Genomic DNA, 25,273 nt, shown 5'->3' on the forward strand with positions numbered 1-25,273 from the left:
GACTTACTTTTTCTCTCCAGCTACACTATAGTGAACATTTTCTTGCCTTTCCCAACAGCCCTGTAGATTGATTTCCCATTCTTTGTTTTCATAAAAATGCAGCTCAGTAGGACTCATCCTTATTTAGGAGCCTTCTCTTGGGCTACTGTCCTTGGAATGATTATCTTAGGCTCTATTTCCTGTGCTGTACATTCTGTATAGCCAGCTGGTTTAGTGAAACCCTTCCTTCAAAAGTCAGCTTCCTACTTCGTAGAATTGCTACCTTCTCATTTTTTACCTATGTGGGCTTCTACCTTCTATTCTAATTGAGCAATATGTTTAAAAAGATGTTTGTAATTTTTTATGAGAAATTTGCATATTTCGTTTGGAAAGATCAAATAGGACAATGTGTTCTGTCATATTGTTGGAATTGAAATCATCCACACTTTTCTCCTAGTCATTGGTGGATGAGTGGCTAGAAACCTACAAGCAAGATGAAAATGCAGGATTCTTGGAGCTCGTTAATTTTTTCATCCGATCCTGTGGATGTAAAAGTGAGGAAACTCCCCCACCTCTTCCTGATCCTCATTCCTCATGTTTAAAACTTGTCTTCTGTTTATGAGTACAGTTGAAATTATATAAATAAAGAAGGTAAGACACGAAGAGATGAAGTATTTACACATTGACGTGTAAGTTTTGAAAGTAATTTAGTGGGGAACTATGATGATTTTGAGGCACAACCTTTTTTTAAAAATCTTTCTTCTGTCTTGATAATGATAGGCACAGGTTTAAAACTGGACTATCATACCCTTGGCGGCTTTTTATTTTCTTTTTTTAGATGGGTTTCGCTATGTATCCCACACTGGCCTTTATCCTGAAGCATTTTTCCTGGCTTACTCAATTTTCTGAGTGCTGTGATTATAGGCCTGCACATAGCATATAGTGCCCTTTCAGCTTTTGTATATGGGTGATCTATTACTTGTTTCTGTGTATTAGTCACTTCACCTATACTTTCCCTCAGTCTCTTGAATGCCGGAATTGCAAGTGTGCACAAAAGACGGAGTGCCTTTTAGTGACTGTAGATGAGATAGTCTCATTAACCTTAGTTCTCAGCAACTGTGCTTTCTGTCTGCTGCTCTGGAGCCCTCAAACTCTATAGGCCAAGGTTTAGTTTTTTGGGCCAGGGCTAGATTTATAAGAATTCATCATCTGTCCTAGTCTTGTTTTATTTTTTAGTTTGTTTGGGGGTATTTTTTGAACTCTAGTCTTTCCCTACATAATTCCTTTGCACTTTTCAGAAATTATTTCATAGCAGTGGTACAGATGAATAGTGACAGGCTTATGACTAGGGAAGATTCAAGTTGTCTGATTGCTCCTTAAGCTCTTCTCAACAATAGGGACTGTTTCCTCTAGTTCAGCCTCAAATGCATCTGTGTCCTATTATTTTCTTTTTATGTCTCTCTTCTCCTTCAATTTCCAGGCACTGTGACTCCTGAGATGTTGAAGACAATGTCCAACTCAGAGATTATCCAGCACCTCACAGAACAATTTAATGAGGTGGAGGAAGCCAGTCAGGATCATCTTGCTCCTCTTCATCTGAATTCAAAACACACAACTCATTATCCCTTTATTTCAAATTTTTGGAAATAGCTTTTATAAAAAAAAGAGCTTAGTCTCTTTGAAAATAAAAGGGACTTACAGAAATTAGATAACCGGCCTTTTGGGTTGAGGGATAACATGAAATGAAGTGTATAGAGTTACATTTTCATCATGCTGTTGGGTTTTGACTTCAAATCCCTGGGGTTTCGTGGACTAGTAATTTTCTTACCCTTTTCATAAACCCTTTTCAGAACTCAGGGGACTATCCCCTGACAGCGCCAGGCCCATCCTGGAAGAAGTTCCCGGGAAGCTTCTGTGCATTTGTGAAGACGCTGGTCTTCCAGTGCCAGTACAGCCTCCTCTATGATGGCTTTCCAATGGATGACCTGATCTCCCTGCTCATTGGCCTCTCAGACTCTCAGGTCCGCGCCTTCCGTCATACTAGTACCCTGGCTGGTGAGCACTCACACGACACAGTGGGCTGTCTGAGATTTATTCCATGTTCTGGGTTTCCTTTCCCACCTGCATCAACACTATTGTACCTTACTACTTTTATCCTAGACTTCCCTCTTGCTGCTAGTGAACTTAGGAAAGGGGAGACCACAGTAATGATTCCCAGATTTTGTATCTTCTCAGAGTATACCCCTGGCAATAGACAAAGAAGGCCAAGATAGTTGTTGGGGAGGGCCTCTCTCAGACAGAAAACCTTAGGACGTTAGGGTCAATCTGCTTTTTATTTTCCCCTTTTCCCTTTTGCTTTTGCACTCATGCTCGCATCTGACTTGAACAATGGCTTCCTTCTTTCCTGTGACTCAAAGCCATGAAGCTAATGACGTCTCTGGTAAGCGTTGCACTCCAACTGAGTTTGCACAAAGATAACAATCAGCGTCAGTATGAGGCTGAACGAAACAAGGGGCCAGAGCAGAGAGCACCGGAGCGACTAGAGAGTCTGCTGGAGAAACGAAAAGAGGTGAAGAAGGTTTCTGGCCCCTTCCCTCTTCCAGCTTTCATCTTGTGCTGCCCAGACCTTACCAGGCTCTATCGCTTCTCTCAGTAAGCACAGGTCTCAAGCAGCCTTTCAGATAAAGAACAATAGGGACTGCAACAGTTTTCCTGCACTCATCCTATCCAAAGTCACTGCGTGTTCCTCTTGTTTGAGGGACATAGGCTCACAGATGTTTAATTCGGAGTGAAGTGTATCTATTGATGATTTTCCCAAAATATGAATAGACTAATTCATATTTTGGTATGAATAGAATAACCCAATGAGAAGGGACTTTATTAAAGATTTGTTTTTATGTTTATCTGTGTCTGTATGTGTGCAAAGGTGTCCAGAGGGGATGTCGGCTCCTTTGGAGCTGAGTTACAGGTATTTGTGAGCCACCAACATGGGTCCTGAGCACTGAGCTTATATTCTCTGGAAAAGCAGCCTTTCAGGCATTAAACTTTTTGGCTGCTTCGGGAATTAGAAGGGAATATCAGGTACCTTAGGGTTTACAGTATGTCCTCCAATACATAGGAAGTGGGTAGAAGTTGTTCTTTTTTGTATCTCTGACATTATGCTGTTGAGGTACAAGAGGGATACACTGACCTTCTCTCCTCCAGTTCCAAGAGAATCAAAAGGAGATAGAAGGGATGATGAACGCCATCTTCAGAGGTGTCTTTGTCCATCGGTACAGGTGAGTCACTTTTAGGCATTTACTGAAGCCGCTGTCCTTGGTAGTAGCATGGGACATGACAGGACCCTCTGCAATTCTGAGTTATTTGTGATTAGTTCCAGCACTGTTGCAGCTAGAGTAAAAACTGACAGATATATTGAATTAGTTAAGATCCTTGCCCACAAAGGATCTTGTGAGTTCTTCTGGGAAGAAAAATTAGAGATCAGGATTTCACTGAGTATTATTGTTCTGGCCCTGTGCAGACAAGGGCAGAGACCCAAAAGGTGGATTTCCTGAGGCATGTATGGCTTAGCAAGCCTTTTTATAACCTAGCCTTGGTTTCACTGTGCTAAGGATAGGGGAGTTTCATAGTGCTTGAAGAACTGGTAGAATTAGGTCTTATCTGTTTAAAAATTAAATTAGAGTGTTTGTAGCAGTGTCTCACATTTGTCTATATTTCAACTTCTGATTCTCCAGAACTTTAATCGTTTGTTGAAGTGGAATTGAAAAACAACACATTTTAGCTTTTAAAGGAGTATGGAGAAGGAGTAGTATAAAGTTAAACTATTTCATATGCTGGTTATAGAAAGAAGATTTAATTTCTTATATCGTGTGTGTTTACTTTGGAATGAGGGAATGAATGGCCTAGTACCTGCTGTTTTGTCACAAATATAACTTCTTTGAGAGGGCTGTGTGGTAGGCCAAACAGTAATATTTGAGAGAGGCTAACATGTCAGTTTGTCTGTCTGTATAGGGACATCCTTCCTGAGATCCGTGCTATCTGCATTGAGGAGATAGGGTGTTGGATGCAAAGTTACAGTGCCTCGTTTCTTAATGACAGCTACCTGAAATACATTGGCTGGACTCTGCATGATAAAGTGAGCTTAAGTCAGCCTCCCCCATTCTGCTACCTGCTTCTTCTAACCTATCCCGAAACACTTTACCTTTTCTTGGCTCTGCCACTTAAACATTTCATTCAGTGAGATGATCTCCCAGTGTAGGTACTGAATGCCGATAGGGTAGGATAAAGCAGAAAGTAGAAAAACATTGAGGAATCAGAATACCCCTGAAACCTGATATGCCGTAGAGGAAGGTGTTCCCTGTGAAACAACAGGCTGGTGTTGGAAACACAAGTGCTGGAGTGCCAGCAAGGGGATTCTTTTCATCCTGACCGTCCAGTTCTCTGTGAGCCTTTCGTGTTTTCAGTGAGGAGACAGCTCTTCACTGTTTCTCGCATTCTAAGAGTCCTCAATAGAAACCACCCATGACCAGAATGAAGAACAATGAGGGGCACTTGGAACCTCTGTCGTGACCATTTGTCAGTCATATTTCTCTTATCCCGTCTCCTCCTTCAACAGCACAAGGAAGTCCGCTTGAAGTGTGTGAAGGCTCTGGAAGTGCTGTACAGCAACCAGGAGCTGAGCACACGCATGGAGCTCTTTACCAACCGCTTCAAGGTGAGATGGAGACAACATTCCCAGGTTTGGTGCTTCACTGTGGTTTCCATTTCCCCACCTCAGATCTTTCCACCTTCCTCCCAGCAGACTGGTAGCTTCCCTAGATATAGCTCCTGTTTCCTCTGTGTTACAAGTTTCAAATCTCAAGAGACTGTGATGTTTTGGAATGGGTGCAGTGGAGACTGGATAATGTTCTTTGTACAGGACCGAATGGTTTCCATGGTCATGGACAGAGAGTATGAAGTGGCAGTGGAGGCCATCAGGTTGCTGACCCTTATTCTGAAGTGAGTTGTGGGAAGTGGGGAGGCAGCCTCACAGACTTGCCTTTGTAGCCTCAAACAAGCCACTCCAGAGTTCTATCCCCTACCTGTCGCAATCGACCCTTCCTTGTATGCAGATTGGAAGACAGAATTTCTGAGTTGTGGGACGGAGGGCACTTCCCTATCTTTAGCTCTCCACACTCCTCTCTCTGACTCTTCACTTAAACCTTTTCTGTGAGTCAGGTCCTTATAGGTGTTGCTTGTTTTGTTGTACCCTTGGCTGTGTGAGAAGTCTCTCTCTCTCTCTCTCTCTCTCTCTCTCTCTCTCTCATACACACACACACACTCACACACACACACATATACACACACACCTTTTCTCTTTTTCTCTTGGCAGGAACATGGAAGGAGTGCTGACCAATGCAGACTGTGAGAAAATCTACTCCATTGTATACATTTCTAACCGTGCCATGGCCTCTGCTGCAGGGGAGTTTGTATACTGGAAGTGAGTGGTGTGTGCTTGTCACACTGTCTTCTCTCACCTCTCTGCTCCACTTAGGGACTTACCAAAATTATTGAAGTCTCTTTTATTGTGCCCTTTTCTCTTTTAACCCTATAGGATATCCTTTTCCCTTGTCCTTTTGTCCTACTCCTTCCCATGCTAAGTTATTTCTATGTATCTATCCTACCAGGATCTTCTATCCTGAGTGTGGGGCAAAAGCAGTGAGTGGCAGGGAGCGGCGCCAGGGTCCACAGGCTCAGAGGACTTTCATCTGCCTTTTACTGGCCTTCCTCATGGAGAGTGAGGTAATGTGGGAAGGGGTGTTAAGCTCAAGACCAGAAGTGGAGGCCAGGATGGGCCAATGGGTAGGAGGGTCCTGCTTACCAATACCCAGTTGCTGGAGCAGTTCAATGTAGCATCAGAGGATAACTTACTGGGAACCTTCTTTCACAGCATCACAACCATGCTGCTTACTTAGTAGACAGCTTGTGGGACTGTGCAGGGTCGTACCTGAAGGACTGGGAGAGTCTGACAAGCCTGCTGCTGCAGAAAGACCAGAGTGCGTGCCATATGGTAGCTGGGGTGTTTGGGTATCTTGAACCTTCTAGTATGAAACTGAGAGATTTGGGCTTTGTTTTGTTTAATTTTTATTTTTACCTGACTTGGAAAAAGCAGCAGAAATGTCCTGGGGAGGGGGTGTGGAGATGGAGGGTGGTTGGTTTGTGGTTTTGTTTTTGATCCTCTTTCTATCCCAGATCTGGATGATGTACAGGAGAGAATGCTGATAGAAATTCTTGTGTCCAGTGCCCGGCAAGCTGCAGAGGGCCACCCACCAGTGGGGCGTATCACTGGAAGGAAGGTCAGCATGAGGGGCGTGGGCTACCAGGTCAGAAGCATTGGAGCCAGAAGGTTATTGGCTGCCTTCATGTCTACGTTCTGGGTTAGGGCCCCTTCTTTCCCTCTAAGAATCCCATCTCCACCTGAAGGGAGCAGAAATACGCGCAGATACACTCATCCACAGTTTTCCACTCCCAATAACTAACCCCAGGGTCTGACCGCCAAAGAACGCAAACTTCAAGCTTATGACAAGATGAAGCTGGCTGAGCACCTCATCCCCCTCTTGCCCCAGCTCCTAGCCAAGGTAAGAGCCTCTTGTACAGCCCAGGGCTTAAGAGGAAAAGGGACCAACCCAAGGTAGGATGGGAAAAGGATCTGCGTCTTGTCCCTTAATTAACAGGACACCCTTTCCTCTCTAGTTCTCAGCAGATGCAGAGAATGTTGCTCCCCTGCTCCAGCTACTTAGTTACTTTGACCTCAGCATTTATAGCACTCAGCGCTTGGAGAAGGTGAGCAGGTAGCAAGACCATTTCCTAGACCTCGATGTTGCCCTGCTTAGGCTAAGGATTCTTTCAGTGTCTGGTTTGTCTTTTTCTACAAGATCCTGGATTTAGGAAGAGTCTATAGACCTACTCCTTTCATCCTCCTGTGTCCTTCAACCTGTACTCCACCATACTTTGTCTCCCTTTTAGCACTTGGAGCTGCTTCTACAACAACTCCAGGAGGTAGTGGTGAAGCATGTGGAGCCTGAGGTGCTTGAGGCTGCAGCGCATGCCCTCTATCTGCTCTGTAAGCCGGAGTTCACCTTCTTCAGCAAAGTGGACTTTGCCCGAAGCCAACTAGTGGATCTTCTGACTGATAGATTCCAGCAGGAGCTTGATGACCTAATGCAGGTGGTGCTAAATAACAGGGTACCCCAGGGAAGGGGAAAGGGTGGGGATTAATGATGAGTTCTTGAGAAACTCTTGCTGTGAGTGTCTTTGTTCCTCAGTCGCCCTTCCTAGATGAGGATGAGGTGTACAGTCTGACAGCCACTCTGAAGCGTCTCTCTGCCTTCTACAAGTAAGTAGCAGTCCTATGCCCTTCCCTTTCTCCTAGTGTTCATGGACTCGATTGCCTTGGATGTATCCCAACATAATGTTTCCTTCTCTCTCCTTACAGTGCTCATGACCTGACTCGGTGGGAGATCTCTGAGCCCTGTTCTCAACTCCTCCAGAAGGCTGTGGACACAGGAGAAATTCCTCACCAGGCAGGTGGTGGGCTGGACGCACAGAGGCAGGGCAGATGACTCTCAGAACCTGTGTCCTGGAGGCCACCTTGCCCAGGCAGCCCCAGTCCTGGGGTGTGTAGTGGACACAGGGAGGAAGTCAAGGTGGGGTTATCCCTTCTGTTCTTCTCTAAGGGGGGCTGAGGACTTTGGGGCTCCTGGGAGCTAAGGAGATTGTTGAGGAATTCTTGGAGACTGAATAAACCAGAAACGTGACATTTCTGCCTCAGCTGGCCTCTGGACATTGTCCAAAATAATCCCTTCTTCTTTTTTATCAGAAAAGGAATTGTTTCCCTGGCCTCATCTATCTATCTACCTACCTTCCTTCCTTCCTTCCTTCCTTCCTTCCTTCCTTCCTTCCTCTCTCTCTCTTTCTTTTTTTTGTGATGAGGTTTTTTTTTTTTTTTTTTTTGTTTTTGAGACGGGGTTTTTCTATGTTGTCCTGTCCTGGAACTTGTCCAGGCTGGTCTCAAAGAGGTCTTCCAGTCTCTGCCTCCTGAGTGCTGGAATTAAAGGCATGCACCACTTCACTCTAGCTTCTGTCTTCTTGCTGATTGCATGAAAGTGCTGTTAACCCCTCACTCTTGCTCTCTAGCCACCTGATCTGACTCAAACCCCATTTTTCTGATATTTTGTGGTTATAGGTGATTTTGCCGGCCTTGACTCTTGTATATTTTTCCATTCTCTGGACGGTAACCCATATTTCAGAGTCTACTTCCCAAGTGAGTATGGGTTTGAGGAGGAGACTGGGAATAGTAGAGCCTCAACCTTCATTCCTCTGTGAAGCAAGCTGCTCTTTTCACAGAAGCAGCTGATGGGTCTGAAGAAAAGAATGGTAGCCTTCTGTGAACTTTGCCAGAGCTGCCTCTCAGATGTGGATCCAGAGATCCAGGAGCAGGTGAGCATGGGTGTCCTGCAGTTTGAGGAGACTGTTCTCTAGGGAAATAAGCTATGTAGTCTTTGTGTAAGTATTTTGATTTTTTAAAATCAGCCTTTATTTTTTCCCCCTCTACAACAGGCTTTTGTCTTATTAAGTGACCTGCTTCTCATCTTCAGCCCTCAGATGATTGTAGGGGGACGAGACTTCCTTAGGCCTCTTGTCTTTTTTCCGGAAGCTACTCTCCAGTCAGAACTAGCCAGCTTCCTCATGGACCACGTCTTTCTCCAGCCTGGAGAACTGGGCAATGGTACAGGAGCTCTTAAGCCCAGAGTTGAGGAAGGGTTTGGGGTTGAGCCTGGCTACAGTATATTGGGCAGGAGGCCTAAGCCTGTGACTAGTTGTCTTTTTACTGGGCAGGTCAGTCCCAGGAGGATCACATCCAGATAGAGCTTCTGCACCAGCGGCGGCGCCTGCTTGCGGGGTTTTGTAAGCTGCTGCTGTACGGCGTATTGGAACTGGATGCAGCCTCAGATGTTTTCAAACACTACCACAAGGTATAATTATAGCAGGACCTCAGAATGAAAGAAAGGGACCAAGTTGAACACAGTGCCGGCTTCAAATACTGCAGCATCTAAGAAAGGAAGCCAGGAGTTGGGGACAGTCTGAGACGATCAGACTTTAAAGAGAAGTAGGAATTTAGAAAAGAGGACAAAGGAAAGAGATATGGGGGTAAATACTTTAGAAGAAAAAGCTATTGAGACTTTCCTTGGCTGAGAAATACTCTATTTCTCTAATTCAGCTACAGGAAAGGCTATAAGAGAAAGAAAACTGGGAAAAGTCATGCTTCACATGATGACACACACACACACATGCAGGTAGCTCCATTTCCTCATTCCTCTCTATTGAGCATCTGCAATGCTCCAAACATACCAGGTACTAAGGACAGGGCAATGAGTAGCACAGAAACTCTTGTTTCACAGAACTCTAGACTTGTGGGGAGGGGCATGTAGGCTCCAGTGTTGTCTGGTAGCTGTGCCCCACTCCTTTTCTCCAACAGTTGGCTGCAACCAATTTTGGCCCTTAGGGTTTTTTGGGGTGTTGTTTTTAAAGTAAGTCTGGTTTCTTTTGGACACTGCACTATTAGAGATGAAGGTTAGTTGTTGTAAGTTGCTGTTAAAATTTACTACCAATTATCTTTTATTAAAGCTGCTGTTAGTCCTAAACAGCTGTATAACCAAATCACCACACAGAGACTATGATTTATTTTAATCCAAAACACAATGCTGGGCAATAGTTACTCCATCCTAAACCTCCAAGCTCACAGTTTCCTAACATTTAGATTTCCCACATTATACTTGCTTTTTGTGATATATTAGGTCCAGTCCATCGTTCCACGTCATCCTCGTTCAAAGCTCTCTCTCCAGCTCTGCTCTCCCAGCTCTCTCGTTCCTTCTCTCTCCTCTGCCTCCCACCTTTCTGTCCTCTGGCTCCTCCCTCTCTTCCTGCTTCCTTTCCCTTGTTCAACATTGTGGCTAGTTGCTTTATTTTGGCATGTTTACACAAAGTTGAGACAGATGATGCTTACAATAAGTATCACAATGCAGTGTCTGAAACCAGAGAGTGGGGGAGAGAAATCAGCATTTGAATGAACAAGGGTAAAGTGTATGCCTTCCAAAAGAACATTATACCAACAGTTAGTCTTATTTGTTAGTTATTTATGCTCAGGCTAATGTTTTCCTACCTAAGGGTCATTGGAAAGGAGATTGGGGATGTGAAGAAGAAATGAAAGATTTTTTTTTTCCTGTGTCTGATGTTACCTTCTTCCTCTGCCTTAGTTCTATGAAGACTATGGTGACATTATCAAGGAAACATTAACTCGAGCGAGACAAATTGACCGGTGTCAGTGCTCTCGGATCCTGCTCCTGAGCCTGAAGCAGGTGCTCTTGCCTCACAACTGTGGCACACTTCCTAGATCACCCATTGTCCAGCCCCACATCTTAGGGATAATGCTCCAAGATTTTTTTTATTTAATCACTTTACAGGCTGAGCCCAGCTCCCTTCCTCCTCTCCTTCCAGTCCCACCCTCATGCCACTTTTCACCTTTTCTTCCTCAGAGAAGGGAAGGCCCCCAAGGGCTGCCAGCCCACCCTGGCACTTCAAGTTGCAGCAGAACTAAGTGCATCCTCTCCCACTGAGGCCTGACAAGGCAGCCCGGCTAGGAGAAAGGGATCCCCAGGCAGGCAACAGAGTCAGAGACAGCTTCTATTTCCATTGTTAGGAGATGCTCATGAGGACCAAGCTGCCATCTGCTACATATACGTATACAGGGGTCTAGGTCCAGCCTGTGCAAGCACTGTGGTTGGTGGCTCAGTCTCTGTGAGGTCTCATGGGCCCAGGTTAATTGACTCTGTAGGTCTTCTTGTGCCCTTGACCCCTGTGGCTCCATCTTCCCACTCTTCCAGAATTTTTCTTGTCTCTCATATCTGGTGACAGGCTTCTTCATACCTCTAAACCCTGCCGTAGTCATTGTTTATTACTGTGAAGAGACACAATTACCAAGGCAACTCTTAATAAAAGAACATATTTTTAATTGGGGCCTTAATTCCAATATCAGAGCTTTTAGACTTTATCATCTTGGCTCCCTAGCATGACAACATGCAGGCATTCACCTCAGAGTGACACACTTCCTCCAGCAGGCCACTCCTACTAATCCTTCTAATCCCTAGTGACTCAAATATATGAGCCTATGGGGGCCATTCTCATTTAAAATACCAAAGACCCCAGTCTAGCTGACAAGGCGGTTTCCTCTTTCTCCAAGCCCCAGAGAAGTCACTTATTAATACCATTACTAAAGTGATAGAAAAATTTTAAAAAATGTTTATTTTTATGTAGGGGTTTTACCTAAATGTACGACAGTGTACCATGTACCTATGAAGCCATAGGAGGAAGTCAGATCCCCTGGGACTGGTGTTATAAATGGTGTGAACCACTATGTGGGAGCTAAGAATTGAATCCAGGTCCTCTGGAAGAGGAGCAAATGGTCTTAGCCACTGAGCCATCTCTCTAGCCTTTAGAGAATTCCTTATTTTTTAGTCTGTTTTCTTACAGCCTCCTCCTTCACTTATGACAGACATTTAAATTGTATTTATTTATTTTGTGTGTGTAGCTGGAGTGGGAGGGAAACATACCACTGTGTAAGTGTGGAGGTGAGCGGGAAATGTGGAACTTGATTCTCTTCCTTCTACCATGTGTGTTCCAGGGATTGAATTCAGTTGTCAGCTTTAGTAGGAAGCACCTTTCCTCACCGAGTCATCTCACCAGCCTCATCAGAGATACTTTATTTACACTGTAGAGCTAGAGTGCTGGGTGGCCCTCAGTGGGGAAGTGCTTGCCTGTCATGTGTGAGGCTCCATGTTTGATCTCCAGGAGCATGCTTTTTAAAGCCCTCATAGAGCAGGCCGAGGTGCTCTGCTGCAGGTGGTCAGGATGTGGCAGTATCTAGGGAGGAAAGAGAAGATGGCACCCTATACCTAAGCCTGTCGACTCTTGAGTAGACAAGAAAGTTAAGTTTTTCTAGAGCTCCCTTGTCTCCTTTTCCAAATGTGCTTTGTCTCCTGGACACAGCTGTACACAGAACTGATGCAGGAACAAGGACCCCAGGGCCTGACAGAACTGCCAGCCTTCATGGAGATGAGGGACCTGGCCCGGAGGTTTGCCTTGAGCTTTGGACCCCAGCAGCTCCACAACCGAGACCTTGTGGTCATGCTGCACAAGTGAGGAAGTGCTGGTTGGAGGTTGGGTACAGGGCAGGGAATAAGGTCTTGGTGGGAGGGGCAACCGTGCAGAAGCAGCAGGCAGGCTGGTGGTGAGTGTGCCTGGGCAGCAAGGGTATAGGGATGGTACATTTGGATGTTTGACACTGACTGGAATAATTCTATTCAATCAAGGGAAGGCATTAAGTTCTCATTGTCCGAGCTTCCTCCTGCTGGCTCTTCTCGTGAGCTCCCAAATCTTGCATTCCTGGAGCTCCTTTCAGAGTTCTCCCCGCGCCTCTTCCATCAGGACAAGCAGCTGCTGTAAGTTGGTGGTTGAGTAAAGATGTGGATTTACAGAAGAGCCTGGGGAGGACTCAGCTCATTCTCGGTACCGTCCCTTTTTTAGACTGTCCTACCTGGAAAAGTGTCTGCAGCGTATCTCAAAGGAACCTAGCCATCCCTGGGGTCCAGTCACCACCTACTACCACTCTCTCCACCCCACAGAGAACGCAGCCGAGGCCAGCCCTCAGGGACCCCCCCACTCTAAGAAGAGGCGTGTTGAAGGTGAGAGAGTCAGCATCAGTGTGTTCAGCACCACATCCTAGTTGCCTTAGCCTGAATAATAGGAGATGGATTTTGTTAACTATTTCACCAGGCACCCACTAGCATTCATTTTCATCATCATTTAGCTAGCCAGCTTAAAATAGCAAACTTGAAAAATGACATAGAAACTAATGATAAGGCCAAAGATTAAACCAAGCAATCTTACTTCCTTGACAGCAAATACATTGATTTCTCAAGTAACTTTGAGAGTACCACTTGTCTTAGAATTTACCTAATATTTTTCATTTGCTTCTTTACATTGTCTTAAGTAAAATTCTAGTCATTATGCATTCGTTAATCTACTTTAAAATGTAACTTTGAAACTGTTACAGCTTTAGTGAGACATAATTTACATATCTTAAAAGTCAAAGTCATCCTTTCAAAGTGTGCACTTCGATGGTTTTTATGTTACCTCAACAAGTTTTAATTATGGATGTGAGCATGTGTGTGTGTGTCTATCTCTGTCTGTGTCTGTGTCTGAATGTGCATGTGAGTGTAGGTGCCTATGAACTGAGTTTTGATCTTCTGAGAAAGCAGTACATGCTCTTAACTGCTGAACATCTTCTACTTCTTTTTTTTAACTTTTAGTTCTTTTTGTTTGTTTACATTTTTTGTTGTTACTTGGTTTTTTGTTTTTTGAGACAGGGTTTCTCCAAGTAACTCTGGCTGTTCTGGAACTCACTTTGTAGACCAGGCTGGCCTTGAACTCACATAAACCCTCCTACTTGTTTCCCGAGTGCTGAGACTAAGGATATGTGCCACCATAACTGTCAAGTTCTTAATGTTTGAGTAAGACTTTAACATTTTGCTTATTAGTCTTAAAATTCTTTTAAGTCTGTTGATGTGTATAAGGAGGCTGGAGGACAGGGCTGTAGAGCTGACTTTCTTCTTTATATGGATTTTGAGTATTCAACCCAGGTTCAGAGTTTTTCCAGCTAGCACTTTGACCTGCCAAGCGATCTCACCATTCCACCAGTCTTTAATGTTCATTCTTATTGCTCCAAAAGAAACTATGTCCTTGTTACACTCCTGGTTCTCCCTGCCCTCCCAGCCCTGGGCTCTGTCATTGACCATCCTCTCTCTGAATGTGCCTCTGGCAGACACTTTATATAAACAGTGCCAATATATTATATCGGTTTTTTTTTTTTTTGTGCCTGTATTTAGTCTGTTTACGGGTTCTTTCTATAGCAGAATAATAGTCCATTGTATGACACTACCTATTTTACTCACTCAGAAGTTGGTAACATTTGGATTGCTTCATTGCTACACGGTGCTGCTAAAATTCACATACAAAGTTTTGAGTGCACATACCTTTGAGATATACTTAGAAGCAGAATTTCTGGAAGGTCATAATGGAAGCTCTACATTTAACTTTATAACAAGCTACCAAACTGTTTTCCAAAGTACTTGCACCGTTTTACATTTCTACCAGCAATGATTTGGAGGCTAAGTTCTTCCTCATCTCAGTATTTGTGACTGTCTGGGCTTCTGGTTTTTATTTTATCTATCTTCTAGTGACTGAATTGGTATCTTGTTCTCTTCAATTTGCATCTTCCTACTGACTAACAAAATTGAGTTTTCTACTTCATATTCTTTTTTTTTAACATTTATTTATTTGACTTTTTTTTATTAATTACACTTTATTCATTTTGTATCCCCCCCATAAGCCCCTCCCTCCTCCCCTCCCGATCCCACCCTCCCTCCCCTTTCTGCATGCATGCCACTCCCCAAGTCCACTGATAGGGGAGGTTCTCCTCCTCTTTCTGATCTTAGTCTATCAGTTCTCATCAAAAGTGGCTGCATTGTCCTCTACTGTGGCCTGATAAGGCTGCTCCCCCCTCAGAGGGAAGTGATCAACGAGCAGGCCAATCAGATTATGTCAGAGGCAGTCCCTCTTCCCATTACTATGTAAACCACTTGGACACTGAACTGCCATGGGCTACACCTGTGCAGGGGTTCCAGGTCATCTCCACGAATAGTCCTTGGTTGGAGTATGAGTCTCTGGGAAGTTCCCTGTGTTCAAATTATCTTGTTCTGTTGCTCTCCTTGTGGAGTTCCCGTCCCCCCCCCCCAGCTCTTACTATTTCCCACTTCTTACATAGAATTCCATTCACTCTGCCCATCAGTTGGCCATCAGGCTCAGCATCTGCTTTGACAGTCTATACTGCAGAAGCTTTCAGAGGCCCTCTGTGGCAGGTTTCAAGGTTGTTTCCTGTTTTCTTCTGGCTTTCAGAGGCCCTCTGTAGCAGGTTCCGAGGTTGTTTCCTATTTTCTTTTTCTTCTGATGTCCATCCTCTTTGCCTTTCAGGATGGGGATTGAACATTTTAGTTAGGGTCCTCTCTTTTGCTTAGTTTGTTTAGATGTACAGATTTTGGTGGGTTTATTCTATGTTGTATGTTTATATGAGTGAGTATATACCATGCGTGTCTTTTTGCTTCTGGGACAACTCACTCGGGATGATCCTTTCCAGGTCCCACCATTTACCTGCAAATTTCATGATTTCCCTTATTTTTCATTGCTGAGTAATACTCCATTGTATAGATGTACCACAGTTTCTGCATCCATTCTTCAGTTGAGGGGCCTCTGGGTTGTTTCCAGCTTCTGGCTATTACAAATAAAGCTGCTACAAACATGGTTGAGCAAATGTCCTTTTTGTGTACTTGCGCCTCTTTTGGGTATATGCCTAGGAGTGGTATGGCTGGATCTTGAGGAAGCGCTATTCCTAGTTGTCTGAGAAAGCGCCAGATTGCTTTCCAGAGTGGTTGTACCAGTTTACATTCCCACCAGCAGTGGAGAAGGGTTCCCCTTTCTCCACAACCTCTCCAGCATGTGTTGTCCCTTGAGTTTTTCATCTTGGCCATTCTGATGGGTGTAAGGTGAAATCTCAGGGTTGTTTTGATTTGCATTTCCCTAATAGCTAATGAGGTTGAGCATTTCTTTAAGTGCTTCTCTGCCATTCGATATTCCTCTGCAGAGAATTCTCTCTTTGGCTCTGTTCCCCATTTTTTAAGTGGATTACTTGGTTTGTTGCTTTTCAGCTTGTTTAGTTCTTTATATATATTGGATATGAGTCCTCTGTCAGATAGAGGGTTGGTGATGATTCTTTCCCAATCTGTAGGCAGTCGCTTTGTTTTGATGATGGTGTCCTTTGCTTTACAGAAGCTTTTCAATTTCATGAGGTCCCATTTATTGATTGTTGCTCTTAGAGCCTGTGCTGTTGGTGTTCTGTTCAGGAAGTTTTCTCCTGTACCAATGAGTTCTAGGGTATTCCCCACTTTTTTTTCTAGCCGATTTAATGTGTCTGGTTTTATGTTGAGGTCTTTGATCCACTTGGACTTCAGTTTTGTGCAGGGTGATAAGTATGGATCTATTTTCATTTTTCTACATGTAGACATCCAGTTGGACCAGCACCATTTGTTGAAGATGCTGTCTTTTTTCCATTGTATGGTTTTGGCATCTTTGTCAAAAATCAGGTGTCCATAAGTGTGTGGGTTTATTTCTGGGTCTTCTGTTCGATTCCATTGATCCACCATTCTGTTTCTATGCCAGTACCATGCAGTTTTTATAACTGTTGCTCTATAGTACAGCTTGAGATCAGGGATGGAGATACCTCCAAAAGATCTTTTATTGTAGAGGATTGTTTTAGCAATTCTCGGTTTCTTGTTATTCCATACGAAGTTGAGAATTTTTCTTTCCAGGTCTGTAAAGAATTGTGTTGGCAATTTGATGGGAATTGAATCTGTAGATTGCTTTTGGTAAGATGGCCATTTTTACTATGTTAATCCTGCCAAGCCATGAGCATGGGAGATCTTTCCATCTTCTCATATCTTCCTCTAATTCTTTCTTCAGAGACTTGAAATTTTTTTCATACAAGTCTTTGACTTGCTTGGTTAGGGTTACACCAAGGTACTTTATGTCATTTGTGGCTATTGTGAATGGTGTTGTTTCTCTAATTTCTTTCTCGGCCCTTTTGTCTTTTGTATACAGGAGTGCTACTGATTTTTTTGAGTTAATTTTGTATCCGGCCACTTTGCTGAAGGTGTTAATCAGCTGTAGGAGTTCCCTGGTAGAGTTTTTGGGGTCACTCATATATACTATCATATCATCTGCAAATAGTGATAATTTGACTTCTTCCTTTCCCATCTGTATCCCCTTGATCTCCTTCGACTGTCTTATTGCTCTAGCAAGGACTTCCAGCACTATGTTGAAGAGATATGGAGATAGTGGGCAGCCTTGTCTTGTCCCTGATTTCAGTGGGATTGCTTTAAGTTTCTCTCCGTTCAGTTTGATGTTGGCTATAGGCTTGCTGTATATCACCTTTACTATGTTTAGATATGTGCCTTGTATCCCTGATCTCTCCAGTACTTTAAACATGAATGGATGTTGGATTTTGTCAAATGCTTTTTCAGCATCTAGGGAGATTATCATGTGGTTTTTTTCTTTCAGTTTGTTAGTATAGTGGATCACATTGATGGATTTCCGTATATTGAACCACCCCTGCATACCTGGGATGAAGCCTACTTGGTCATAGTGGATAATATCTTTGATGTGTTCTTGGATCCGGTTTGCAAGTATTTTGTTAAGTATTTTTGCATCAATGTTCATAAGGGAGATTGGCCTGAAATTCTCTTTCTTTGTTGAGTCTTTGTGAGGTTTAGGTACCAAGGTGATTGTGGCTTCATAGAATGAGTTTGGTAATGTTCCTTCTGTTTCTATTTTGTGGAATAGTTTGAAGAGAATTGGAGTTAGCTCTTCTTTGAAGGTCTGGTAGAATTCTGCGCTGAAGCCATCTGGTCCTGGGCTTTTTTTGGATGGGAGACTTTTGATGACTGCTTCTATTTCTTTGGGGGGATATAGGACTATTTAGTTGATTTAACTGGTCCTGATTCAGCTTTGGTGAGTCAAATCGATCAAGAAAATTGTCCATTTCATTTAGATTTTCAAATTTTGTGGCATATAGACTTTTGAAGTAAGTCCTAATGATTGTTTGGATTTCCTCAGTGTCTGTAGTTATGTCCCCCTTTTCATTTCTGATTTTGTTGATTTGGGTGGTGTCTCTCTGCCTTTTAGTTAGCTTGGCTAAGGGTTTGTCAATCTTGTTGATTTTCTCAAAGAACCAGCTCTTGGTTTCATTGATTCTTTGAATTGTTTTATTTGTTTCTAATTGATTGATTTCAGCCCTGAGTTTGATTATTTCCAGCCATCTACTCCTTTTTGGTGTGTCTGCTTCTTCTTTTTCTAGGGTTTTTAAGTGGGCCATTAAGTTTCTTGAATGAGCTGTCTCGAATTTCTTCTTGAAGGCACTTAGTGCTGTGAACTTTCCTCTTAGCACTGCTTTCATTGTGTTCCACAAGTTTGGGTATGTTGTGTCTTCATTTTCATTGAGTTCTAGAAAGGCTTTAATTTCTTTCTCTATTTCTTCCCTGACCCAGCTGTCATTTAGTAACAAGTTGTTCAGTTTCCATGTGTGTGTAGGCTTTTTGCTATTTCTGTTGTTGTTGAGGTCCAGCTTTATTCCATGGTGATCAGACAGGATACACGGGATTATTTCAGTCTTCTTGTATCTGTTGAGGCTTGCTTTGTGACCAACTATATGGTCTGTTTTGGAGAAGGTTCCATGAGGTGCTGAGAAGAAGGTAAATTCTTTTGTGTTTGGGTGTAAAGTTCTGTAAATGTCTGTGAGGTCCATTTGATTCATGACCTCTGTCAGAGATATTGTTTCTTTGTTTAATTTCTGTTTTGTTGACCTGTCCTTTGTTGAGAGTGGGGTGTTGAAGTCTCCCACTATTAATGTGTGGGGATCTAGATGTGGTTTAAATTTTATCAATGTTTCTTTTACAAATGTGGGTGCTCTTGTATTTGGGGCATAGATGTTCAGGATTGTGATGTCTTCCTGGTGGAATTTTCCCTTGATGAGTATGAAGTGTCCTTCCTCATCTCTTTTTATTAATTTTGGTTGAAAGTCTATTATATCAGATATTAGAATGGCTACTCCTGCTTATTTCTTGGGTCCATTTGCTTGGAAAGTCGTCTTCCAACCTTTTACTCTCAGGTAATGTCTATCTTTGTGTCTTAGGTGTGTTTCTTGTATGCAACAGATTGCTGGGTTTTGTTTACGTATCCATTCTGTTAATCTGTGTCTTTTTACTGGAGAGTTGAGTCCATTGATGTTGAGAGAGATTAATGACCAGTGGCTGTTAGATCCTTTGATTTTGATGTTGGCTGTGTTCATAAGGTTGTGTGCTTGGTTGCTTTTTGTTTTGCTGTAGTAAGGTTAATTATTTCCTGTATTTTCTTGACAGAAGCTAATTTTCTTGGGTTGTATTTTCCCTTCCAGTGTCTTCTGTAATGCCGGATTTGTGTGTAGGTATTGTTGAAATTTGTTTTTGTCATTGAATATCTTGTTTTCTCCGTCTATGAGGACTGAGAGTTTTGCAGGGTATAGTAGCCTGGGCTGACATCTGTGTTCTCTTAGGGTCTGCATGATATCTGTCCAGGCCCTTCTGGCTTTCATAGTTTCTGTTGAAAAGTCAGGTGTGATTCTAATGGGTTTGCCATTATATGTTACTTGGCCTTTTTCCCTTGCAGCTTTTAGTATTTTTTCTTTGTTCTGTATACTTACTGTTTTGATTATTATGTGGCGGGAGGATTTTCTTTTCTGGTCAAATTTGTTGGATGTTCTGTAGGCCTCATGTATCCTTATTGGCTTCTCCTTTAACTTGGGGAAATTTTCTTCAATGATTTTGTTGAAAATATTTTCTGGGCCTTGGAGAAGGGAGTCTTCTTTTTCCTCTATTCCTATTATTCTTAGGTTTTGTCTTTTCATATTGTCTTGGATTTCTTGGACGGTCCTGTGTCAGGAATTTTTTGGATTTAACATTTTCTTTGACAGATACATCGATTTCTTCCATTGTATCTTCTACACCTGAGATTCTTTCTTCCATTTCTTGTATTCTGTTGGTTATGCTTACCTCTGTAGTTCCTGTTTTCTTCCCTAAATTCTTCCTCTCCATTATTTCCTCCATTTGTGTTTTCTTTAATTTTTCTAGTTCTATCTTCAGGTCTTGAGTTGTTTTGTTTACTTCCTTCACCTGTCTGCTTGTATTTTCCTCTTTTTCTTTTAGTTCCTTCAACTCTGTCTCTTTTATTTCTTTCAGTGATTTAATTATTTCTTCTCTGAAGGCCACAAGCTGTTTGGCTGCATCTTCCCGTATTTCTTCACGGATGGCCCTAATCTGCTTGTCTTTATCTTCCTCCATTTCTTTACGGATAGCCATGATCTGTTTGGTTTTATCGTCCTCTAATTCTTTACGTATTTTATTTGTTTCCTCTACTATCCTCTTCATCAACATAGATGTAAGGTCATCTTCTTGATTTTCTATTATGCTGCATTGTTCAGGGCTGTTCGCCCTGGAGGCTGGGTTCTGGAGATGCCATATTGCTCTGTCTTTTGTTGGTTGAGCCTTTACGCTGACCTCTACCCATTGGGCTGATTTAGGTGTTGGCTGTTAGTTTCTGTGCTTCCTGGAGTCCTGAGGTAGGGAGTATCCCCTTGGCCGGAAGATGGTTTTTCCTGACGGAGTCCTTCTCTGCTTTTTGGTTATGGTCACTGTATGGCCAGTGTTTCTCAGGAGTTGCCACTGCTCACCTCAGGTTTATAGCCCTGAGTAGTAGCTGTGGTCTATGTTAGGCGGGGGGGGGTGGGGGGGTGGGATCTCCTGTTACCCATAGAATTTCTCAAGACAGCTGCCCCACTGCTGGCTTTCTTGTTATAAATTTAGTGTGCTGCTGCTCACTAAATTTCCATGTACAGTCCTCTTGAAGAAACTGCTGATTCCCTAGCTGTGGGGTTTTCTCCCAACAGGGAACCTCAGTCTGTTATCCTGGGGTGCACAGTTCTGTCCGGGAAAGTGGGAGGTGCACTCAGCAAGTCTCTGGGCCAGAGGCTGATTGCTCTGCTCTGGACCTGGAGAATGTGCACCTAGGTTGAATTGGCGCCTGGGGGCACTGTTCTGGTCTGGAGGCTGGGTGCCTCACTCTGGACCAGAAGCTGTGTTTCTCTGTCTGGGATGGCGGCTGCAGGCACTGCTCTGGTCCAGACGCTGTGGGTGCAGCCCTCTTGAAGGACCAGGGATTCCCACAGTTTTGACAGTCTAGCTAGGAATAACTGGTTGATCCTTGGCACAGTATCTGAGGGCTGCTGTAATGGCTCTCTGGCTTTTGTAGGTCTGAGGATGCAGCTTTGTGTCCCAGTGCCCTAGGGGAACTCAATAATGGCGGCAGAGCACAGTGCTCCTGCCTGCACTAGAGTCTGCGTGAGTCCAGGAAGTGTTTTGGTGCTGGGTGTCCTAAGCGTTAGAGCTGCTGACCCCCTCCGCTGGGGGTTTCCTCCTGCCAGAGACACGCAGTCTGGTGCCCTGGTGCCCACAGTTCTATCTGAGGCGGCGAATCAGGCGTGCAGGCAGGGCTCCGTGCAGGCGCCTGTGTCCCGACTCTGGGTCCGGGCTGGCTCTTGGGGCACCCGCGGAACCCGAGTCTTTTCCAGGGGATGTCTGGGTAACCTGAGGTTGGTCCCAATTGTCTCCTGCTCCGTGGGGTTATCTCTCGACTGGGACATCCAGTCTATGGTGTTGTGGGCCCACAGTTCAGTCTGGGACCGTGACCAGATTGCGCTGGCGTGTAGCCCCGGGCTGGTGACTAAGCGCCTGGTGGAACCGGGATCTCTTCCGAGGTTTAGCCGGGTGAGTTAAAGCTGATTGAATCCCCCACCGTGGGGTATCCTCTCACCTGTGAAACACAATCACTTGTGTTTTATGGCCGGGAGTTCTGATTGCTGGTCACTGTGCCAATCCTGCTGTGCTGCTCCTCAGAATGAGAGTCCTCCCGGCGCCGCCATCTTGCCCCGCCCCCCTACTTCATATTCTTATGGTCAGAATTGCTTGTTAAACTCCTTCATCCTTTTTTTTTTTTTTTTTTTTTTTTGAGACAAGGTCTTGCGTAGTCCAGACAGGACTTGAATGCTATATAGTGGAAGATGACCTTGAACTTCTGATTATTCTGTCTCTCCTTCCCAAATATTGGGGTTACAGACTTTGGCCCTTCTTTTCTTCATTTAAAATTGAGTTGTTTTTATTGTTGAGTTGGGTTCTTTACACATTCTAGATAGATCTTTATTAGGTCTATCTTTATTAGATAGAAAAAAAAATGTTCTCTAATTCTTTGAGTTACCGTTTTGTGTTGTTGATAGTCTTCTTAATTATGAATTCTACCTTACTTGTTTCTTTTATTTTTTTAACTTGTGCTTTTCATGTCATGCCTTAAGGAACCATTGACTAATCCAAGTTCATAAAGATTTACTTATGGCTACAGCCCCTGCTTTATATAGGTTAATGGCAGCAACTTTCAGGTTATTGCTTCTGTGTACATACATGGTCACAGTGGAGGAAAAGAGTCAGTAAGGATGTGAATGTTCACACTGGCAAATTGTGATATATATTTGACTGGTGTTTTAAAATCATATCACCACCTCGGTTTTCTCAGGGAAAGAGAGCTTCAGGACCCCTCAGCTGGTGGCTCTCCCTTTGTCCTCTGTAGTTGGCAGAGAAAGCCCCTGTATTCAGCCTCTCTGATAATATGACACTAGCATTGCTGTCCTTTCATCCTCCGACTGTAGAAAACCCTATCTCCCTGGCCCTTAGGCATCCACCCCAGCCTCTGGTCCAAAAAGAGTTACCATCAATTTAGAATGGATTGGATTTTAGGATTCATTGCCAAAAAGACTGCTTAATTTTAGAGAACAAGTCATCTCTCACATTTGTCATCAAATGTTTATGTTCTGTGTGAAGTGGGTATTTGCCTCTGTCTGTCTTGTTTCCTAGGTAGGTAGTAGTTTCTATAATGATATAGCGTCACACTCTAGTACCCAGGTACATTGTTATGGAGGGCTCTGCTCATTCTTGAGATGAAACAAAATAAGACCACATAGATTTTCCACTCTTTTGCTTAGCTTCCCCTTATAAGAAACTTTGGACAAGTTTTGTAAGAGTAACCCTGGCAGATTCCCAATCTATTTGATATGTGTATCTGTTTCTTTGCAGCCCCCTCTAGGCCTCAGGAAGAAGAGCCTTCATCCCAGGAAGAGAGCCTTCAGCTGAACAGTGGCCCCTCAACACCTACCCTCACCTCCACAGCAGTGAAGAGGAGGCAGTCTCTGAGACCAGTGGGCAAGAGACAAAAAGGTAGACCAGGACCAGTACCAGAACTGATCTACAGGTGAGACCAGGGGAAACCTTGGTGTTTCTGTTATTCCCCTGTAGTACACTCTGATCTTTGGGTGCTTCTCTAGTGCTTTTAGAGCTACGCAATGTCTCCCCCACACTCTGTACTGTTATCTGCTGGTTTTACCCTTTGTTTCATATCAAATCCTGTTACTGACTCTGCTTTATTCTCAGTAGTCAGCAATGCTCAGACACCCAGAGGTTGAAGATGTCGAGTACACAGTGTTTCCAGATTCGGTGTGATCCTTCAGGTTCTGGTTTGGGCAAGCAGCTGACCAGGTGAGGTTTCTCTTGCCCATGCTGCTGTTACCTGCTGACTTCTCACCTGAGCCAGTGCTCCGTGGATTGTCTTGGTGTGAGAACATTCTTTCCAGTACAGCATGTCTCTTCATTGTGTAAAGGGCTGCTCCTCCAGAGGCAGGAATGGGTACTAGAGCCCTAATTCCTGCTCCATCTACTGCCAGTTCTCTTTCCCTGGCTGAATGAACCATCTGAAAACCTCTACTCTTTGCTACTACCACAGACTCAGCCTCATGGAAGAGGATGTGGAAGAAGAGCTAGGACTTCTGAATGAGTCATGTGAAGAATGGCAAAGTGAAGACAAGGTGTGGATCCAGCAGTCCCCTCTCCCAGAACTAGAAGCTGAGATGCCTGTTGACAGTTTTCATAATGCCCTTGTTTCTGAAGGTTGCTAAAGGTCGTTGGAAAGAATCATAGAGGAAAGGAGGAGAGGTTTCAGACTTAGTTTGGACTTTACTTTTATTTAATAAGGAGCTATTCATACTTAAAATCTCAGCACTTAGGAGACTGAGGCAAGAGGATTGCTATGAGGTTAGGGCCACCTTGGGCTACATAGTGATTTCCAGGTCAGCCTAGGCTACACAGTGAGACTCTGCTTTCAAAATATGAAAGGAAAGGAAGTTGAAAATACCAAGGCCAGCAAGATAGATACAGGTGCTTCCTGCTAAGCCTGAAGGCCTGAGTTCAATTTCAGGACTCTTGTGATAGATGGAAGGAAATTACTCCCAAAACTTGTCCTCTGTCATGCAGATGGCACTAACATAGTTTTAAGGGCTCCACACTCTCACCTAAACAAAGGTCACCTTTGACTTTCATGGGCTCCAAGGGTTACAACCTCAATATACATGTAAGGTAGGTGTTACAGGAGGTAGAGGGGAGGAGAGGCTGCAGACATTCAATCTACACTGAGCTAATACTGTCTGCTATTATTTTATAATCTTCTCTGGGGAGGGGAAGGAAAATTCAAACAGCACCTTCATACTTCTGTTGAAATAACTGTCCAGAGTGCTAGGGTAATCCCATTCTCTGGATCTGGAGCTGAATGCATGTAAAGGGTTCAGCCTGCAGGGTAAGAGAGGAGTCAGTTATGTGATTTATTCTTTGAGACTTCAGAAGGAACTGTGTTTCTGTTGGTGGGCAGTGTTTCAGAATAGCCTTTCTAACTTTTGGCTCTGTTTGCTCTAGTTACTTCATAGCCCTTCTCCCAGTGAGCCTGGGGTGGACCTATTAGATACAACAGAGCTGAACATGGAGGTGAGTGTTCAAAGCTTGTGTGTATGTGTGTGTCTTCTTGGAAGTGATGGTGGCCATCTGTCTGTCCATCTTTAGACAGAAAGTCTCTGGTGGTCTTCAGGAGCCCCCATGGGGAGCTAGAATGGCTACCCTTAGAACACAGTCTTCTGTTTGCTATTTGGTCTCTTCCCATGACTCCATGTCTTCCATTCTTCTTGTTGCAGGATTTCTGATGGGACTTTAGGCTCCTCCCTCACTCCACTTACCACTTCAAGAGAAGAAGGAGTAAAATGAAGCATTCCTTTGAGCCCCAGCCAAGTACTTTAAAGGGAAAGAGAAATGACTTTATTTTTCAAATGTCCATTTTTTTTTTTTTTCTGAAGTGGGGCCTGTGTAGAGATGCTGTGAGCCCGGTCATCCTTAATGCACCACCGCTCTAAGCTTCTGCCTGCTTGCAGCGGTGGTAGTTGGTAGGGGGCTTCATATCAGCACTGGAGTTTAGTAAACTTTGGTTTTCTATTTGGAACTTCTTTCCCAAACACTGCCACACTCTCAATAAACGTGTTCAAATCAGCCATTTCCCAGGTATTGCTTGAGATTATCATGCTGATGGAGATTGGGTTCTTTGGCTTTCTAGCATCTTGGGCCACCTTTCAAGTGCCTTC

At 43.8% G+C, this 25,273-nt stretch overlaps 1 protein-coding gene across 1 annotated transcript in view; it reads left to right on the forward strand.

Moving 5' to 3' along the window:
* The window catches only part of Stag3 (STAG3 cohesin complex component), a 33,592-nt gene extending 8,428 nt beyond the window's left edge, over positions 1 to 25,164 (forward strand). The window contains exons 5-34 of the mRNA XM_055598624.1: positions 437 to 533; positions 1,460 to 1,536; positions 1,830 to 2,034; positions 2,397 to 2,548; positions 3,184 to 3,257; positions 3,991 to 4,114; positions 4,595 to 4,693; positions 4,898 to 4,977; positions 5,351 to 5,458; positions 5,646 to 5,760; positions 5,909 to 6,014; positions 6,211 to 6,314; positions 6,504 to 6,596; positions 6,712 to 6,801; positions 6,985 to 7,185; positions 7,284 to 7,354; positions 7,454 to 7,541; positions 8,204 to 8,281; positions 8,365 to 8,457; positions 8,578 to 8,746; positions 8,857 to 8,993; positions 10,275 to 10,376; positions 12,064 to 12,212; positions 12,387 to 12,515; positions 12,601 to 12,758; positions 22,896 to 23,070; positions 23,253 to 23,354; positions 23,599 to 23,680; positions 24,561 to 24,629; positions 24,833 to 25,164. Of these exons, the coding sequence (XP_055454599.1) occupies positions 437 to 533; positions 1,460 to 1,536; positions 1,830 to 2,034; positions 2,397 to 2,548; positions 3,184 to 3,257; positions 3,991 to 4,114; positions 4,595 to 4,693; positions 4,898 to 4,977; positions 5,351 to 5,458; positions 5,646 to 5,760; positions 5,909 to 6,014; positions 6,211 to 6,314; positions 6,504 to 6,596; positions 6,712 to 6,801; positions 6,985 to 7,185; positions 7,284 to 7,354; positions 7,454 to 7,541; positions 8,204 to 8,281; positions 8,365 to 8,457; positions 8,578 to 8,746; positions 8,857 to 8,993; positions 10,275 to 10,376; positions 12,064 to 12,212; positions 12,387 to 12,515; positions 12,601 to 12,758; positions 22,896 to 23,070; positions 23,253 to 23,354; positions 23,599 to 23,680; positions 24,561 to 24,629; positions 24,833 to 24,841 (3,336 nt within the window). The 3' untranslated portion in view covers positions 24,842 to 25,164. The remainder of the gene's footprint in view (positions 1 to 436; positions 534 to 1,459; positions 1,537 to 1,829; positions 2,035 to 2,396; positions 2,549 to 3,183; positions 3,258 to 3,990; positions 4,115 to 4,594; positions 4,694 to 4,897; positions 4,978 to 5,350; positions 5,459 to 5,645; positions 5,761 to 5,908; positions 6,015 to 6,210; positions 6,315 to 6,503; positions 6,597 to 6,711; positions 6,802 to 6,984; positions 7,186 to 7,283; positions 7,355 to 7,453; positions 7,542 to 8,203; positions 8,282 to 8,364; positions 8,458 to 8,577; positions 8,747 to 8,856; positions 8,994 to 10,274; positions 10,377 to 12,063; positions 12,213 to 12,386; positions 12,516 to 12,600; positions 12,759 to 22,895; positions 23,071 to 23,252; positions 23,355 to 23,598; positions 23,681 to 24,560; positions 24,630 to 24,832) is intronic.
* The last annotated feature ends 109 nt before the right edge of the window (positions 25,165 to 25,273 follow it).

This window comes from Psammomys obesus, unplaced genomic scaffold (assembly GCF_907164565.1).
Source record: "Psammomys obesus unplaced genomic scaffold, mPsaObe1.curated_primary_1811, whole genome shotgun sequence".
NCBI classification, from domain to species: domain Eukaryota; kingdom Metazoa; phylum Chordata; class Mammalia; order Rodentia; family Muridae; genus Psammomys; species Psammomys obesus.